This window comes from Polypterus senegalus, chromosome 12 (assembly GCF_016835505.1).
Source record: "Polypterus senegalus isolate Bchr_013 chromosome 12, ASM1683550v1, whole genome shotgun sequence".
NCBI lineage: Eukaryota > Metazoa > Chordata > Cladistia > Polypteriformes > Polypteridae > Polypterus > Polypterus senegalus.
Window position 1 is genome coordinate 77,252,075 of NC_053165.1, and position 18,896 is coordinate 77,270,970.

The 18,896-nt window shown below is 56.0% G+C and overlaps 2 protein-coding genes across 2 annotated transcripts in view; both read right to left on the reverse strand.

Annotated features, from left to right (window-relative positions):
* zgc:136908 overlaps nt 1–653 on the reverse strand; it is a 30,613-nt gene extending 29,960 nt beyond the window's left edge. The window contains exon 1 of the mRNA XM_039772402.1: nt 634–653. Coding sequence (XP_039628336.1) covers nt 634–653 — 20 coding nt within the window. The remainder of the gene's footprint in view (nt 1–633) is intronic.
* A 1,193-nt stretch (nt 654–1,846) lies between these two features.
* Nucleotides 1,847–18,503, reverse strand: samd1b (sterile alpha motif domain containing 1b). The gene is made up of 7 exons (XM_039772405.1): nt 16,559–18,503; nt 13,929–14,409; nt 8,368–8,498; nt 8,212–8,263; nt 7,107–7,209; nt 5,821–5,935; nt 1,847–3,448 (listed from the first exon to the last, which is right to left on the reverse strand). The coding sequence occupies exons 1-7, from the start codon at nt 17,786–17,788 to the stop codon at nt 3,299–3,301; spliced, it is 2,262 nt and encodes a 753-aa protein (XP_039628339.1). The 5' UTR covers nt 17,789–18,503; the 3' UTR covers nt 1,847–3,298.
* Nucleotides 18,504–18,896: the final 393 nt, after the last annotated feature.

The window sequence follows — 18,896 nt, forward strand, 5'->3', positions numbered from 1 at the left end:
GTCGCTCATTTGTACAAATGCCACGATGACCCCACCACTCATTACGGAGGGACACCACTTTTTTAACATCAGCAGATTCTACCAAATACACGAAAGTCTCCAAGCTGCATTAGAGGTAGTTGGCTTGGCCCCTTAATGAAACAGCCCATGCAGTGCCCAGGCGGAGGGCTTGGCACGCTCTCGCCACAGTCCAAACGGGTGCTGACTGCGCGTGTGTGCCAATGTGTCCTGTCATTGTAGTCTCGTTATGACATCGTGTTGTTCACTAGTGCGATGCCTGCCGGCTCTTTTCGCTGATCATGTGAAGCACATCGCGATCACCTCGAGTTTGAGTAGGACAACGCGTGTGTCAGGACTTGTACAAACTGTCCGCCCGCCGTGCCACCCCTCGAACTTTCCCACCGCAGGCAGGCAGTCACTTTGGGAAGCCGCAGGCCGCCCGGTCGGCTCTTTTCGGCTGGGGCCCACGCGCGCACGAGTGTCCGAATTTCGAGAGAGGCCGGCGCCCGAAGAGCACGGCCTAAAACGCCCCTGCCTGCCAAGGACTCGGTCACCCCGCGACCACGCGCTCCGCCCAGCCTGTTGTCAGCTCCCCTGCCACCCTGGAGCGGAGCGCAGCGCAGGGTTACTTACTCCGCTCCGGACGCTGGCATGTCGGCGACTGTCGCGAGCCTCGTTTCCCCTCTCTCTCCGTCTCTGTGCCGTGCGCGCGGCGCCGTGTGTCGCACTTTGGAGAGGCTGCTGCGGGTGCACACACGCCGGACGCGTTTCTGCCGCCTCGTTCGCAGTCGCGGGTTTCGTGCGCCCGGGCGGGAGGGAGGGAGGGAGTGAAGGCAGAGTGCGCAGTGCGCACGCGCCGACGAGAGCCGCGCTCAGTGATGCCAACCGCCAAGAAGGGGCTGGAGAGACGCGCGCCGCTCAGCGTGCCAGACGGCAACGCCGCGCGGAGGAGCAGCTCCTTCTTTTAGGGCAGGGACAGGCGGCCTGGGCTCGGCTCGGCTCGGCTCGGCTCAGTGCAGCAGATGAATGCCGTAAAGCGGGCGGCCGTCGCGTTTGTTTTCTGCTGCGTGTCAATCGGGCATTTCTGGAAAGTTCTCCGAGGCGACGCTCACCGCCGAAGTGCGCCTAGAAAGTTGCAAACCGTTATAGCGGCACGAGGCCCGAGGCTTACGCCATCTGATTTTGATCGCCTGCTATTGTGGTGCTGACTCGGGGAGCTTGGTCTTCTTCCCGAGCGCCATTTGTGCCTTTTATAGCGCATGACGAGCGAACTCGAGACTCCCTTTGAATTTACAATGACCTGCACGGGCCTTTGTGTGTTTTCTCTTTCTTTGCCTCGTCATTTTTAAACCCGTGGGTACCCCAGCCCTCCTTCCGCGTTTCAGTGGACAGGATCAGCGCACACAGCGAAACACATCGGGTGGGCAAGGAAGGCACAACATTAGCGCAAAATAAAGCCTGCAAAATTGAAAGGCCAAATGTCACGGCAGACCTTATAAATACAACCTGTTACTGTTTTTGAAATATGTCCGTCATGCCAGCAAGAGAATAAATGCCGTTCCCCTTTTCCTGTTTTTGCCATTTATGCCCACGTGCTTGCCATGCCCCTTGGTGCCCCATCACAGAGTGGCTGGTCCAGGAGAAGTGTTGGGCCACTTTTTGAAGACTGGGATATTTTAAGGTGTGCCCTACAAGAAGATCTTCAGGAGCGCCACACTGCCAGCCCGCTTCTCGGTCCTTCTCCATGATGCTGGCCCGTCAACACATGTTGTCAGCCTGTTGATTCCAAAACAGGACATCAGGGAGCCGGTGGCCGTCCCTGGAGTAAATGGCACAGGACTGTCACTAACCTTGGAGCGGATGCCAGCCTACCCCAGGGTCCCACTCACTCATACTGGGCCAACCAGTGGTCAAAGATAGGACCACAAAAGGCCATCCAGTCTGGAACCCAACTTGCTGCAGGGTAACAGCCCTGCCTGCCCTGTCATGGCGTTTCTTTAGATTCAAAATAATCACTCGGGACAAACGCACTCGTATTCATTGTTTATTAAAAAGCTTTTTTCTTTTGTTTTTTACAAAAAAAAAAAAAATCAGGAAAACAGTTGTCAACAGTAAATCCAAACACCCTTTTTGTTCCAAAGTTGTGCAGTAGAGACCTGATCTCCCACCTGCTGCGACCCAAGACCACCGTCACGTCACGCACCACACACTCTGCAGTCTGTAAGGAAATCCAAATTAGCGGAAGAGACAGTCGAGGCGGGAAGCCATCAGCAGCTCTGGAAGAGACGGGTCCGTGACTGGCGGGGCCACAGCAGCACGATGGCGCGTCAAATTCGGACTCATTGGGTCACACGTGAAGAGGAAAGCGAGTGCGGCAGAAGATGGGGGGCGCGAGGTTGACCAGTCACTGCGTACAGCGCTGACCGAGTGCAATTGGCCGGGCCAGGCCGCGGAGCGAGGCACTCCGATGGGGTGAAATGAAAGACGACGTATGACCTGGCAATGAAGAAGGCAGAGAAGAAGAGCAGAGCTCTCAACAATAAGACGGCCAAAGACAAATGTCCTGGGTGTGTGGCGTGAGCCTGCGCTACGGTCATCAGGCGGACCCCCCAGCGCCACTTAACGCCACCCAAATGTCAAGTGGCAATCCGAAACAAAGAAGACCAGGGGGCGCTACTGCGGATCAGGAAGACGTGGCTGCGGGCACACCGCGGACCCCACCGTGGTGGACCCCTCTGGAAAACTTTAAAAGAAGCCACAGACTTGACTCGGTGACAGCTGTCACTAACAATAAAATGCTGCCTGACCAAGGAACACTCCGCTTGGTGAAATTGCACATCTCCATTTTGACGGTTGCTTTTTTTTGGGAATCGCTCGACTCCAAAGACAAAATAAAGAAATATAACAACATATTTACATAAATAACATTTCCATGTTTTGACCCAACTTCTCACTGAACTGCAAACCAACAGGACCAGCAGTGCGTGACTCGAGTTCAGATCCAAAAGGAGGCAATTGTGAAATTCATATTGCAAGTCTGTAAAGTCTCAGCCCTGAAGCCTGGGGGTCAAAAGCAAAGGACGCTTTCTGGAAACAGAAAAAAAAAAAAAACAAAAGAAGAAGAGACGAGACCTCCCGAAAAGCAGCTGGACCCCCAGAGCTGGACCTGCAGGGACAAGCTTGTGCTATCAGTGGCCCCAAAGCAAGACCTGGACTGCCGTGCATCGACTGAGGGAACGAAACAAAACACAAAGAACAAAACCTGTCTCGCCCGCCACACCGCATGCCACGTGCACCATCAGCACAGGGTCCCGTCTTCCTGAAAATGGCTTCTCTGAAGAACTTTGACGTGGTACTCGTATATCTTGAGGGCGGGGCCAAGCCGGATGGACAAGCCGGTCAACACGTCGTTCCGCTGCATCAACAAGAGGGACTTGCCATCGATCTCCTGGAAGAAAAAGAGAAAGTCTGCTGAACGTGGGCCCCTCGAAGAACCAACCCGCACCCCCGGGCAGGGCGCCCGACGCCAGCAGAAGGCCGAGGGAGGCCTGAGGTTGAAGATGACGTTCCAAACATTTCACGCTGGCTAATCTTACATCGCAGGCCCGTCCGGTGACACTGACAGTCCGTCCGTCCCTTTGGGGTCTACAGCGCCAACATCAGAACGTTTGTGGGGGTTGGCAGACACAACACAACACCATTTTATTGCTCAAAATGTCATCTAACGAGGGTGCAAATTTGCATAACAACTCAAATGATTTTCAGGGGCCGGCAATAACATTCTACAGAGCGGCAGCTGGGAAATCGGACAAGAAATGCCAAGCCGTGCAAGTCTGAGCTGATGGAACGTTTACCACATACAAGCAGCAAGTAAAACCGTTCAGTCTTCATAACGGGCCACCATCCTAAATCCCAAGACGAGAAAGGAGAACTCAGCTGTCCCAGCATCTCCTCCTGATCCTCTGTGAAGGATCTCCGGGTTTCTGCTTCAAGTCCATGGCTTGTGCAGTTACCAGATCGGCCAATCAGAGCCGTAGGGGTCTATGCAGGGTTCAGGTTGACGTGAGGTGATGTCACATTTTAGGCGACGCCAACCAATGGCACGGGCCCGACACAGAAGACAGGCCTGCCCTTAATCTCCAGTAGGTGTCCTCGTGAGAGCTGGACTAGGACCCTAACCCTAACCCTAACCCATCACACAAGGGTCGAGAGTCACGATGGTTTGTAATGAAGGTCGCATGTCTTCTTGTGTTGTCCTGAGCACTGAGGCTCCATCATAAAAAAGTGAGGGTGGGAGGTTTAAGAAACCGTTAATGAAGTCTGCCAGGGGTTTGTTTGGATGGCTTAATGGTACGACGTGCAGGGCACGGCGCCTGTCTCGACCACGGGGTGTATTTACCACTCTCCAGAAATGCCCCACGTCGCTCTTTCTGTATTCTGTCAGCCTCTCTGTCCCTCTTGCCATCCTTTGTCGGCCATTCCTGCCCTGTTGTGTCACACGGTTGCTATCTAATGCCCTCTTGTGGACGCTGAAGGGGAATACGCCTGTGGGGGGCACATGCCCTGGGTGGAGGTCTTGGTGATTTCATGGACTTCAGTGTTCGTTGAACAAAAACAGGGGACAGAGACTGCCGAGAAACGTTTTCCCGTTAAAGTAACGATCATCACAAGTCAACATCACGAAGGGGAGCCCAGGAAAGTAAGGAGACCCCCGGGTATTATGGGCGCCGCTTCCTTTAAAGACCCAAGTCTGCATGGCGGTGCAGTCATTGCTGGGGCAGCAGGGGTCCGTTTTAGACTCCTGTGGTGCCCGATTGCCCTGCTTGCCCATTTTCTAATTTTTATTCACAGGCAATGCCAGGCAGTCCAGTAGCCCCTGCTCTCCTCGGTTAAGGGGCTCCCGCCAGTAAATGAACTGAGAGCAGTGCCTGATGGGTAGTAACATGGCGGCCTCAGAGGGGGGCTCCTTTGTGACCTGTGTTGCACTCTGGGACAGAACTGGGGTGCGTTTCCATCCCCCAGATTGTACTTTTCTTTCTCATATTTCAATTGTTTTAAATTCCTTTCTAAGCACAGCCTGTCCCGATTCCTTTTGTTTGGATAGACAGATCGATGTGAAAGGCGCTATATAAGTTAAAAGGCACACAGACCGACTGAACTTCAGTTCTCTCATGAGGCTCATCTTCTTATTTTAGTGCTCACTATTGCCAATGCCAGCTTGAGCACCCGCTTTATTAGCTGACTCAGGCTGTGACCATCGTCAAGTGCCCACACAACTGCAGTCACAATGGCACCGGACCGCCTAAAGTGGGGTCAGAGGGCACTTAGGACTGATGTGGACCCCTTTTTCCCTTCGGAGCACACAGAGTGGCGACGTGTTGCCCGTTGATCAGCATATGCAAGTCAGAATTCCCATATAGAGCCCACAGTGCCCCCTAGTCCGGGTGTGCATTGGCACCCCAAGACCAAATGGCACCAACAGTGGCACAAAAGAACAGTTGGGTGGTCCAATGTCACAAGTATAGGACAGTACAGTGACGTCTCCACACGGTGCACTAACAAACCGTGATCAAAACAATGGATATTGAGGGTCCTATTGACATAATTCAGCCAGACCACCCAAATCTTCATCTCCCCTTCATCACGGAGTCGATTCCGACAAATCCAAACATCAAGAAAGAGACAGGGCCTGCTGGGTAAAGGGTGTGCTGGTGCTGCCACCCAGTGAGCAGGAGTGGCATTGCCACTCTGAACTCCGTGGCTGAGAAATCAAGAGCTATGCTGCCCTCTAGTGCTGCTGGGCAGCGTTCAAGCACTCACCTGATTTCGAAAGGCTCCGGCCTGCTCCCCGAAGCCTGCCGCAGTGAAGTAGCTGACCACGTCGGACACGCTCCAGTCGATCGGATCGGCGCTGGCCTTCTCGCGCTTCACAAAGCTGAGGATGACAAGACGGAGTTAGACACAGCGCTCAGCTTTCTGTGCCTGGCTCACACTGGACACATGCAGGGGACGTTGGGGATGCCCCTTAGCTTACCACTCATAATGTGGCGTCTAGTGAAGCCCAAGTCTGCACCCTCCAGCATATTAATGGTAGCGGCCTAAAAGACGTGGAGGAGCCCCCCGGTGTGCCACTAAAGTGCCCTGTAAGCAGTGCCAGCAAGGCAGGCCTTCCTACCCGTTAAGATTCAAAATGGGCACAATGACTTCTGACAAGAAGTGGGCTCCTCTGGAAGGCAGGCCCGGTCTTACAGGTCCCATTAGTTCATTCAGTGCAGCCAGCCATTAGGCTACTGGTGACACTGGGAGGCCACACTCACAGGTTCAGCTTTCAGACTGGCGGCGAGTTTGTCTTAAGAGGATAAAACATGAATATTTTAAACAGAGCTAAAAATAAAGCCGTCCCCTCACAGGCCACTGCTGGGCCACCTTCTTCAGTTACACTCGTTTAGCGTCGTCACCCAGGCCATTATGTCATCCAACGGGCCCACTTTGACCAGTACGAATGTAAGGTGGGGGGCATCAGAGACGGGCATAAAAACAAAACTGAAGAGACGTGGGTGGCACCAACACGAGGGACAAGAATGTGACGTTAGTCTAACCAGGGCCTCGTCTGCAGGGTGGGACGCGTCCCTTCAGTCCTAACCTGCGAGTGACACTTCATGTTGGGATCTGCAGAGGGGGTCCTGAAAACAGCGGGCAGTGAAACAGCGCAGGATCAAAGAACGATAAAAAAATAAAAAAGAAACTGCGTCCAATTGAGAGCCTCGCATGGACCCTGAGAGGAAGGAACCAAGTCAGGAAGTCCCGCCCAATGAAGACTGACGTCACTTCCTGTCCCTCCCCCGACGGTCTGAGGCTGAAGGGAACACGTCTGGGATCTCCTCAGTTTCTGGAGACATCCACGTGGACCACAACTGTAAAATGATCAAAAGCCTCACACTGGGACCTCTGTGTCCACCAGTGACCCCCAACGTCCTTCCTGCCACATGTCACACGCTGTGTGTGTGTGTGTGTGTGCGTAAGGCACAATAAAGCCAAACTGGAGGACACATCGGCCACAGTCGCCATCGCAGCCTGGCAGACCCACCACCCAGAACAGAACTCACATTTCTCCATTCAGCGTCCTCTCGTCGGCCATGGCCATCTCGCCAGGGGAGGCAGTGGGGGTCAGCAAGCAGGAGGCCACATTGACCTCCACTGGACACCGGCCTGTGAAGGAAAGAGACAAGGTGAGGAAACAGCCTGGCACAACAAGCGGGCACACCATAAGCTCAGGGACCACCAGCCATGCTCTAACATCGGGGGGCTTCGAAATGTGTCTGCAGAAAACCTAAACGAGTGAAGGAGCACAAGAGGAGGAAGCTGAAGAGTTCAGGATGAAAGTTCTTCATCAAGCAGACGACCATCCAGGCCCAAAGTCAGTGGGCAGACAGGCTCAGGGTTAAATGGGTGTGCCCATCCGTGGCACCAGGGGATTACGGAACCCCCCACCGAAGTGCCAACTTAGGACCCAAAGAGCTCGTCTGGACTGAAGCCAAAGCGAAGCTCCAAAAGGTGGGCAGTTGGACAGGACAGCAGGCACGTCCGTGAGCCTCGAGACCCCCGGCCTTCATCCCACCCTCTCCATCTGCTCACCTCAATGGCCAGCAGCAGAGCTGGGCCAACAGCATGGGGGCCATCAGGGTGTCAGGTGGCTGTCATGATGCTGGAGGACCCAAAGGGGGGCCGGTAACTGGGGAGTCTGGGAGGTAGCCATCCACTAAGGGGCAGCAGACTGGGGGCTCTGGGGGTGCCTGCTGCTGGACATAGCGTGGGGGCTCAAAATATAAAGTGAGCTGAGCGGAGGAGTTTGACCCCCGGAGGTGGACGGGTGGACCGGCAGGCAGGCGGTGGGCTGTTGTCCTCCATTTGTGTGCTTTGCTGCCTCCCTCGTGTGTTTTAGTTGATAGCTTCGTATACTTTGGGCCCCTCTTGATGTTCATTTGGGGTGCGGTCATCTGGATGAGCTTCTCAGGGGACTTCTGACCGTAAATCAGAAAGCAGGACCACCTAGCGGTCAGAACTGAATGGTGTGGGAATGGCAGTCACTGTGCCACCTGCCACTGGAAAGAAACGGCTGCACACGGTGAGAAGAGTGAGGTGGACTGGGGCACAGCTACCTTCTGGGTGGGCCTGAGCTTTGACATGGCATACCGCAGTGGGCACACTTACAGTTCTCCACTGGGACCGGCCGTCTGCTGCCTCTGCTGTCCGGTGGCTCGTCCTGAAACAGAACAACACGAATCATCAGCGCGCAGTCATCCAAAGATGGCACCCTCCATCCACGGACAGATGGCACAGGGCGGCGGGCACCGTGGCAGCTCTCACCTCGACGCAGTTCAGGCGCAGCGGCTCCGTCAGGGGGTAGCACTCCACTCGGGGTCTCCTGTCTTCATTCTGGGTGGGCTGGAGCTCGTCGTCTTTTTCCTCCACCTTCTCCGGGCTGCACTCTGCTGCCTCTGGAAATAGAAGAGAAGACGCCATTGTAGAGCCAGACTGCCGCTTGTGGCGCCAACGTGGCGAGTGATACAAATAATGAGGACCCGCGACTCGGGAGAAGCTCTTGAGCCATTTAATGTCTGAAGCTTTTTGGAGCTTCTCTCCCGTCGTGTTTTGTTTATTCTTCTCGAGATTATTATTTTCAGTCTCCTGATGCCACCTTTGCAGCGATGCTGTAGGCACAGATCAGCTACCATTGGCACCGCTACTGTGTGTGCCGTCATTTGCTTAAGATGGCCGAGGCTTCATTTCTGCCTCAGTCTTCTGTCTTTTGTTACTGGTTTAGAAAATGGATGGATGGATGGATGGAGGATGTCCTTGCATTTTTATGTATTACTAGCCGTCCCCGTGGCTCCGCCCACATAGTAGTGAAACAGGCCAGTGAAGTGGGCCCCGCCCCCCTCGGCCCACGAGTCGTGCGACTAAATCGGTAAAGCAAGCGAACTCTGATACTCAGCAGGAAGAGAGAAGTCGCAAAATCAACCGGAATGTTCAAGAAAATTATAGAGAAAAAAAAAACGGACAGACGGACAGACGGACGGACGTTGCATTTTCTACACGTGCAGACTCCGCCCACGTCATAGTGAAACAGGACAAACTTTAAAACTCAATCAACAACAGCTGGCTAAGTGCGCTCCAACACGTGGCGAGAGGTACAGCGACTCAAACGTAGGCTGGCTGGCGCCTGAGTGAGTGAGTGAAGAGGGTCCCACACGACCCGCCTACCCGCTCCTGACGTCACGCGTCCCCCTCCCCTCGGAGTAAAGCAAGCGAACTCTGAGTCGCTGACAGAAGTCACAAGATCAACCGGAATGTTCGCGCCCTAAATCCGTGAAGCAGCGAAAAGCGGACGGATGGACAGACAGACAGACAGACGGACATGCATTGCATTTCCTACACGTGTAGAGAGTTTTCTTTGCGAATGTCATTTTGTTACACTGATGTCATTCCCTTAGCTCATTTGTCATTCCATTCGCTGTCCCCTTTAGGGTGAGCCCAAGGGGGTGGCGCCTCCCGAGGTCATGTGACTGCCCCCCAGGCCTTTACCAGCCCACAAAAGCCGCCAGGTTGACACCGAGGCCTCCGTTTTCACTGCTAGGGTGGCTCGGCTCTTCCTCTGTCGTTCCAGGATTTCGAGATCCTTCTCGGATTTTTTTGGGAATTCTTGCTCTCATTTAAGGTAGTGGTCTTTGGATTTTGGACTCATCAGTGTTGCGATTTGGTCTCCTTTACGCATTTGTGACGCTCTGAATATTTGCTTTGTTGCCCACCCCTTTAGTTTTGTAAATCATTTGCTCGTGTCGCCCGTTTTCTGCTTTCTCTTCCGGTGAAGCACGTCAAGCACGGGGTTGGCATGTAAAGGGCTCCAGCCAGGTGCACGGTACCACTGCGAGGCGAGAGATGGCGCTGTGGCTGACGCCGTCTCCTTTTCTATCTGCAGTGCTGTCAAAGAGCCCCGCCCCTTCTGGGGTCCTGTGATTTAAATGGGGCTTACCAGGGTGGTCCCCCAACTCCTCCTGCTGTCCCATTTATATTAGAGGAGTTGTGCGCTAGAATGCAGGACCCTATTGCTGGTTCAGTTGTGTCACAGAGTTTCCATGGAGATCTTACCCAGAGACACTCGGGTGAGCGCCACAGTGACAGTATAAAGGTGGGCTCCTCTACGCAGGTGTCGTCTGAGGGTTGGGAGTACTCTGAGGGTCTTACTCCTGGTGTTTTGGGCTTGGCGAGAAACTGAGGACAGACTTGAGGGTACACGCTCGGCATGTCCTTTTACAGAATGTCCCCGCGTCACCTGAGCCACTGTACAGTTCATGCCAGTTCATCCTTCATCTTCTGGCACCAGTGGGTCAGACACGGGCGCTCGCTCGGGGGACAACTTCACTTTGTGCCCAGAAACCAAAGTGCGTCAGGCCCAGAATTGGAAACCTAAAAACCTAAACCAAAAACTCAAAGCGCAAAATAAAACAAAAGCAGAGGCGCCGGACACCCGATGAGCAGGGAGTGCACAGCGCTGACCGCCACACTTCTGGGCACAAAGACGCAGACCTAAACACAAATCCAAAATGGCATCGCGGGTAGAAAACCTGAAGTGGGCTTCGCTCGTTTGTGTTCGACACCAGGCTGCGGTCGTTTAAGACGTTTAGAATAGACCTTTTTGGGGGGGCTGGGGGAATACCGTCAAAAACCCTGGCAAGAAAGGGCCTCGAAAAACAAAAAGGGTTATTTACCAAAACCAAAAAACAAACACAAAGCTCTGAAGCGCAGAAGGAAACAACAAGACAGCAAAGAGAACCCAAAATGGCAGCCGAAGAAGAACTGAGCGCAGGTTCAAAGGCAACCGAAAAAAACACAAAAGGCCAAGCGGAGGCGCACAAGAAAACTCACCAACGGCCGAGAGGAAGGAGGGCCCACCCATGCAGAGGGCGGAGTCAGGTGATTGGCAGGTTGCCCCACCCCGTGGGGAACCACCCACAAAACTTAAAGCACATAACCCGGGCCGTTACTGGTTAAGACTGAACACAAAGAAAAGAAAAGAAAAGACACGTGACAATGCAAACAAAGAGCGCCAGCCAGGGGGCGCTGTCTGGAACCCGCCTGCTTTGACTTTACGGTGGGCTCTTGTTGTACGAGAGTCGCTTTGTTTTTCACAATTTTGTCTCGTAATTATTTCATTCTTTTCCTCGCCACTCTGTTTGTTCCCTGACTGCCACCTCTTTTTTGGCTGCTGTGCCCCTTACTAGTCACATGGCAGCTGGTGTCCTCATGGCGGCCACACCACCCATCGGCTCCAGGAGGTGACCCTCCTTCCTGTGACGCTCGCTTCTCCAGTTTTCTGGGTCTCTGCCCTTCTCGTCGTTCCCATTTCCCGGCCCACCTCCTTCATTAATGTGCAGCAGCCCCACCGCTGACCCCTGCTGGGCACCACTTCATTCCTGTGACAGCACTGATTTGTTCCCCACTGTGCCCACTTCTTTCATTTTCATTGCTGGCCTCTCCTGGTGGTCCTTTTCAAAATCCCGATAACTGTTGCTGCCCCTCGTCGTCGGGACCCTCGTGCTCTTCTGCTGCCTGACCTTCTTCTTCGTCATCTCCGCAGTTCATTTACCTCACTGGCCTGCAGGCACTCGCACCCCCCAATCACGGGATACCGTTCGCTGCTTTTTAGCCTTTAAACATTTCCCAGCGTACCCACATTTTTGAAAAGGGTCCCCAACTTGCCCAGGTGGCCAGACCTGCAATTTTTCAAATTACAGACAAGTTGGCTCAGACAAACGAGATGAACTCAAAGGACAGCACCGGGAATCTGATCTCATCACCTGGGAAGAGCCAATCAAAGGTGAGGAGTAACAGCACACGTCACCGGGCCCAGTGACAGAGCCCCACGTCACACGCACGTCACCGGGCCAAATCACGAAGCCCCACGTCACCCTAACCCTAACACAAAGAAGAGAAAAAGAAACAGCGACCTCAGCGATGACAAAAAGGACGTCAGGACAACCGTCACCGAATGTCAGCGAAAGCCACTCATGGATGACGCCGCCCAGGACACTCATCTCTGGCGTCTCCAGTTCTTCGCCAGCTTTCTCTGAAGACCCCACAAGCGCCTGGATCCCATAAACCCCCCCCACGAGTGACTCCGCTGGACCCCCAGCCTGCAACTGCGCCATCTCGGGTACGACATTCATCTGTGAGCGGCTCCACCAACTTACATCCAAGGGTGGCATCTAAAACAATAATAAACTAACAGCAGCAAGACCCCCACATGAAGAACAACCACTTGAGGTGGAAGGCCATTCATGCCAACGTATTCGAACGAGGACAGCAAGGAAGGCCTTTGCCATGAGGTGGGGGTCCCACCAAGTGGGGGTCATGTGGCAGGTTTACGTCTCCAAACAAACTACACCAAAGGCTCGCCCCCTGATGGACTGTCGTCACTCAGATGTCACCAGTCGTCAGTCACCTCAGTTGGCATTGCGTGTGACAAATGTCATGATTGTTATCCCCCCTCAAGACAGGCACTCACCCTGCTGTGCACACGGTGGTCCCCCTGCCTGTAAAAATTACGAAGAGGGGGCCGCAACTGTGGCCCAAATGGAGAACTCGGAGATGTTTAATAAACAAATTCACGTCAAGACCCCCGAACCGCTGACATCATAGTATGGGAAACGCTGGCACACAACAGGCACAAGCAGTGACATTTTATATTTGAAGTGACAAATTAATGTCACAAGTAAAGTGGATGAATGATGTCATTGTCATTTGGTGGCCATTCCTCAGAAAGACCGATGTGTGATGTCACTGTGTCACTGTGCGGTGGATGTACGATGGTTAGAAGACATTTAAGATGTCAGCGCCATTACCCATAAAGCCTCTTGGTTCAGGTCACTGTGGGATTGTCACATGATGGATGTCACTTTCATAGGATGTTGTTTGTTTGTCACTCTTGCATGATGTCAGCTCCATTACCCATAAGGCCTGGTGTTTCCAGCCACCGTGGACTTGCTTAACGTCATTGTCTCCTGACTCCGTCACTGCTGCACAATGTCACCGTGTGTTTGTCACAAGGCGGCACCTCCGTTAAGCGTTAAGGACCTGCACCTGCCCTCCATGGTGACCTTTCGTAATTAAAATGTGACGAGGAGTTCAGAGTACAGACGCTAGCCTCGTCTCAGGCTTGTCACCGTTGTCACCAACAGGGCAGTAGCAGCTTTCTTTCGCCAGATGAACGTTAAGAACGCCCCTCCGGTGGGCTTGACGGGTCTCTCCAGGTTGGTGACGCCCGTGGGGGGCTTTGTGTCATAGAGCCTGTCTATTGTTTTCTGGCTCTTAACATTGCTTTCGCTCAACGAAGGGGGCTACGAATGCCCAGATTCACCCGTCACCACGGGCGTCCTTATTGGCACAGGCCTGACATGAGACGTCCTCTGGCAAGTCGCCCCGGCCAGCCTACAGGTCCAGGGGGCTCAGACGCTGACCCCGTAAATCCCTGCAAGTTTAAGGGGGCCCGGCGCTGCTGACCCCTCCTTCTTCACACAAAGGACGGCAGGCACATGCAGCAGGTGACCAAGCAGTGTGTTGGGCTTTGGGGGTCTTCTCTTTGAGATGCACAGCGCCCTCCCCATGGGCAGTACCCACGGGTCTGTCAGTGCGGTTCGAGTCCAGACGTGCTCTCCTGGGGGACCCCGACTTCCTTGCCTAAACTTGCCAGCCGGATGAGACCACCAGCCAGACGTGACGCTGCCACCTGCCTTTCCATTTCCCGCTCCCTGCTACAAACCAAAACCCCCTGTGCCCCACCGTCACGAGCCCCCCAGAACAGAGACTGCGTCACAACAACGGCGCCCCGCGGGTCCCCTCGTCACCGTAACGAGACACGCAATACGCACCTCTGCTCTCAGGCTCCTCCGGGGAACTCTCATCCATGGCATGCGTTTCCGGAGGGTGCTGTCCGGGGGGTCCCGTCAGGTCCTTGTCACTGCTGCATGCCACCGAGTTGTGGCTCAGGGGGGGAACCTTGGCGACCGCACACTGTTTCTCCTCCTCCTCCTCCTCCTCCACGTGCATCGGCACGTCACAGGGGTCCGGCTCCGGCTCCTGCACCCCAGGGTATGTCTGCTTGATTTCAGGGTGGGCAAGCGAGGAAGCAGAGGACGCAGGGCTTTTAGGGGCCACCTCCAGCAGGGGGAGCTGCTCAGCGGCGCCGTCCTCCCGACTCTCTGCCACCTCGGCGTCCTTCACCTCCTCGCACTCGTCCACAAAGGAAGACTTCCCATCAGCCTCTTCCTGCTCTGACATGTCCGCTTCCTCCTCCTCCTCCTCCTCCTCACTGGACTCCGTCTCCATCGCTTCATCTTCATCCTTCTCCTCCTGGAAAACAAAATTAGAAAACGTGGAAAATCAGCAGACGTGAGCCTGAGGCCGGCGATACCCGGTCAGACAAACAAACCTCCGAGACCCCCGACGTGGCCCGTCAACGGCAATTCATCATCCGCACACACCGCAGACCCCCAAAACACTAGACCAGTGACCCCTCAGCAACTCCTAACTGCACTCAAATGCCCACTTCTGGATGGCGCCAAGGCAGGCTGGGCTCCTAAAGACCCTCACATATGGCGACAGCTAAAATCCGCCATGAACAAGTGGGGGCGTCAATGGGGCAAAGCCCGAGAGCGACTCGGGTACTAGAGGGTCCGCAAACTGGCCACTGTGACTCTTCAGGGAGTGGAACCCAAAGGAGCCCACAGTCGGCCCCCTTGGATTCTCCTCGACTTGCCTAAAGCTCGTGTCCCATTGGGCGACTTCTCTGAATCCGGGCGACTCAACGCCGAGCCCCCGTGAAGGCCGCTCGTCCAATCTGACCCACGTGGAGGTGGGCTCTGTGTGCAGGGCAGTGAGCGGACCACTAAATGAGCGTTCACCCTGAAGAATGACGCACTAACGGGGGTCTCGACCTCCCAAACAGAAGAGCGGCTCATCAGCCTGGCGTCTCGTGTTCTCCGCACCAGGACAGAATGGCACAACGGGGGGGGGACAACACTCGCCCTTCGAGCGGCTCAGCCACGATATTGGCTGCCTGGGTGAGGTCCGGTGACAAGGACAGCAACTGTGGCCACCAACACTGACGTGTCCTCCGGCTACAAGTCACCTAACGTGACGTCGGCGTAACAGCGGGAATGAAGAGGAATGGGCGGGCGCAGCTGGTGATGGGGTGTCTGTCTGGGCACCACTGTTGAAGCCAGTCAAGGTGTCTGTGTGGGCACAGCTGGTGATGCCAGTCGGGGTGTCTGTCAGGGTGCTGCCAGTCTGGGTGCTGCTGGTGAAGCCAGTCGAGGTGTCTGTGTGGGCACAGCTGGTGATGCCAATCGGGGGGTGAACGCCTTTGACGTTTTCTTTGCCGCTGCCTGATCACGTCCTGCCTTGCCAAGGGGTTTCCATTCTCTGTTCAGATTCTGTCAGAGTGCTGAGCCACTCAAGCGGTTGGTTCTGCCCTGCTGCCCCGCCCCCCCATGACCAACAAATGGATTCAACCAGCAGGAGGATGAACACAAACACCCCCGCTGTCAGGTGGTCTGTGCCCTTTCTTTAGGAGAGACCCCTCAATGTGTGCGTGTGAGGAGTGTGGTGGTCCCAGGTGTCCGGCCAAAGGGTGGGTGAACGAGCAGACACCTGCCTGTCACCTGTCGGGTGCCCAGCCCCCTTCACCGGAGTGTAGCCCCTCAATGAGAGTCTAACGGGGGTGGTGGTGGCGGTCCCTTCAGTGTCAGGTGTCCTGTCACTTGGCCCACACCCCCTGCTGTCTCCGGTTACCTGCTTCTCTCCCCTCCGCCTCTCGAAATCCAGCGTCGCGGGGGGTGGTCGTCAGGAGCCCCCTGTCAGCTGCGCTGCAATCCCGCCCCCACCCGTCTGCTGAACGGGCGCTCCGGAGTGGCGAGCAGCGGCGCCGCACACGCCCAAAAGTAACTTAGGGAAAAAAAAAGAAAAAGAAAGAAAACGAAAAGGAAAGAAAGAGGGGGGGGCAGCGCGCCCACCCACCCCGGGGCGTCAGCAGCACAGCGGGGCGCAGCGGTCAGGGAGACGCGTCTGCGCCACCACCGCCGGCTTGCCGACCTCCCCTCGCAGCTGCGCTCCCCTCCGCTCCGTCATTTCAGCAGAAAGAAAGAAAGAAAGAAAGAAAGAAAGAAAGAAAGAAAGAAAGAAAGAAAGAAAGAAAGAAAGCAGGCAAGCCGCGCGGCGCGGAGGGGAAGGCGCTGTGCCCGCGTGAGAGTCGCAGGAGAGCAGAGCACGTGGACTGCGTGTTTTCCACCCCGCCCCCACCCCCCCAGCCCCCTTTAATCGATTGCATCAGAGAACAAGAGCGAAATGCGCGTCTCGCTTAATAGGAAGTGCGAGGCGCTCGTCGGCGTGCGGGCACAAGAGCAACAGCGCGGGTCCTCGGGCGCAGCGCAGCGCACCGTCAAAAGAAAGAAAAGCAGCCGGGGCACGAGGGCGGGGGGGACACAAAGCCGCCGATATTTACCCTCCTCTTGTTGCCTCGCTCCTGATGCGGTGGCGACGTCGCTGTCGTCGTCGTCTTGGCGTGCCTGGCGCTCCTCGCCTCTCCCCGTACCGGCAGCGTGATGTTGCCAAAGCGTGTCCTCCGCAGGCGCCCCTTCGCCACCTCTCTCTCCAGTACCACCTTCACCTTGCTGCGGGTGAGCTTCTCTTGGGAGAGCCGCTCCTGGGAGCTCAGGAAGCCCAAGATCTCTTTGAGCCCCAGTTGCGGCGGCGGGTGACCCCGGGCAGTGCTCACGGTGGCAGCGCCCCGCTTCTCGGCCAGGCTCCGCACTGACGCCACCAGCCGGTCCCCCAGATCCGGGTGTGCTTCGTCCGCGCTGCTGCGGCAACTCTTCGCAGGAAGCCTGGCGCACTTGGCGGGTCGCTGCCGTAGCTTCTGAGGGGAGCCGTCCTGCTCGGCCCCCCGGCTCGCCCTCGTCTTGCCCCCGCCGCCGCTGTTATTGTTGTTGTCGTCGTCGTCGTCGTCGCCTTCTTCGTCCTCTCCGTTGTCCGGTGGCGACACTTTCTTCTCCTTGAGTGCACTTGCTTTCTTGCAGCTCGCGCAGTCGTCCCCGCCGCTGCCGCCGCAACCCAGGCAGCCGTTTCCGCTGTTGGGCAGCGTGTCCCCGACATCCTCGAAACGGGGAGCCCCCGGGCTGTGGCAGTGTCTCTGCTCGGGACAGCTGCTGCTGCTGTTCTCGCCCGCGGCGTTGTTCTTGGGCTCCGCGTGTTTCGCCGCTTCTTTGCCATCAGCGACGGCGGTGGCGGCGACACTTGTACTCGCAGCAGCAGTAGCAGTGGCTGTGCTAGCGGGAGTCGCGCTGCCACCGCCTGCGCTCACGTCGGGCTTTTTCCTGCATTTCCTCTGCACTTTGGCGGCGTTGCGATACGAGATGGAGCCCTTGTAGCTCACCTTCAGGACGGTCTGGTCTTGAATGAGCTTTTCCAGTTCCACCCGGGTCCGATCCGGATCAGACCCGTGCCTTCTCCGCACCATCCTACAGATCCGCTCCAAGTCCGGCCGGGCTTTCCTCGAGCGCAGCGAGTCAATCGTCTCCAGGATCCACTCTCTGTACTTTGGTTCGCTCATTGCGGCGGTGTCGAGTCCGGTTCGCGAGTGCGAAGGCTGAGCGGCGACACTGCTCGTCCGCTCCGGTCCGAGCCCGGCTGGGAATGAAGCGGAAGCCTCGCTGTACGCCTGCGTTGCCCACATTCTGCATTTAAGGTGGACCGGCGGAGATAAAGGCGCGTCTCGATAATAGGATATCGGAGGCGCTTTTAAGATGGCACTCGGACAGTTAGGCGCGTCAGCTCGAAGCGCCCCACCTCGAGCGAATGCGTCCTTCTGCGCTCCCGGGAACTGAGCCCTGCGCCTCCGTGGGGAGGGAGGAGGGGAAGGAGAAGGGAGTGTGTGTGTGTGTGTGTGTGGGGTGGTGTTGATTATTGCTGGCTCGCAGCAAAATACCTTAAGCGGCCGCCCTGCACCAAGGAACGCGTTTAAATGGGCAGAAGCTGGCCGGCCAGAAAACTTTGAGCGCGCTTCCCGCTAGCGTCGCGCTTCCTACCATCTAAGCTGCGCGTGAGACACGCATGTGGTGGCGGTGACGGCGGCCGATGTCGGGCGGGGAAAGGAAAGACGAGCGAGCGAGCGACTGCGTGCGTGAAGTTCGCTGGCTCACCACTCGTACACACACACACACACACACGCACACACAGAGTCAGACACACAAACACACACGCGCGGCTGGGCGCGTTTCGTTTTAGCACCAGGCGGGTCGCTCGTTATTCATCGCAGCGCCTTATGTGCGCCTCTTCGGCGCGCGTGCACGTGCCAGTCCAACCGAAAACGCAGCGGCTTTTTAAAAAGATGGCAGAAGGGCCGCTTCGCCGAATGCGGGGCACCGAGCAGCGGAAAGGCAACTCGAGAACATCATACCAAAATAAAAAAAAAAAAAAAGCGAGCGCGTGGAGTGTGCCCGGGGGAGCTAAGCGCAAGTGTCGCCTCACACGTGAACTTTGCGTAGTTGCGGAGGCGCGCCTCGGTCGTCGTGCCCGCGCCTAGTCGCACCTGAAGAGGGTCGCTTTGAGTGATCGCAGAGCGGTCGGCACGTCCGGTGCGGGGCTGCGTCTGGGTAGACGTCGAGCACGCATGACTGCAGCACGCCCCCGCCGATTGATTTTATAGCGCAGTCGACGGTGCGCCAGTCCCGTTAGGAGCGCTCGTTGGTCGCTGGGACAGTCCGTGCGCTCGGAGGAGGCCCTCAATGGGCCGCGATTCGTTACAACCCGGGATTCAACGGTTTGACGGAGAGTTCCGAGGT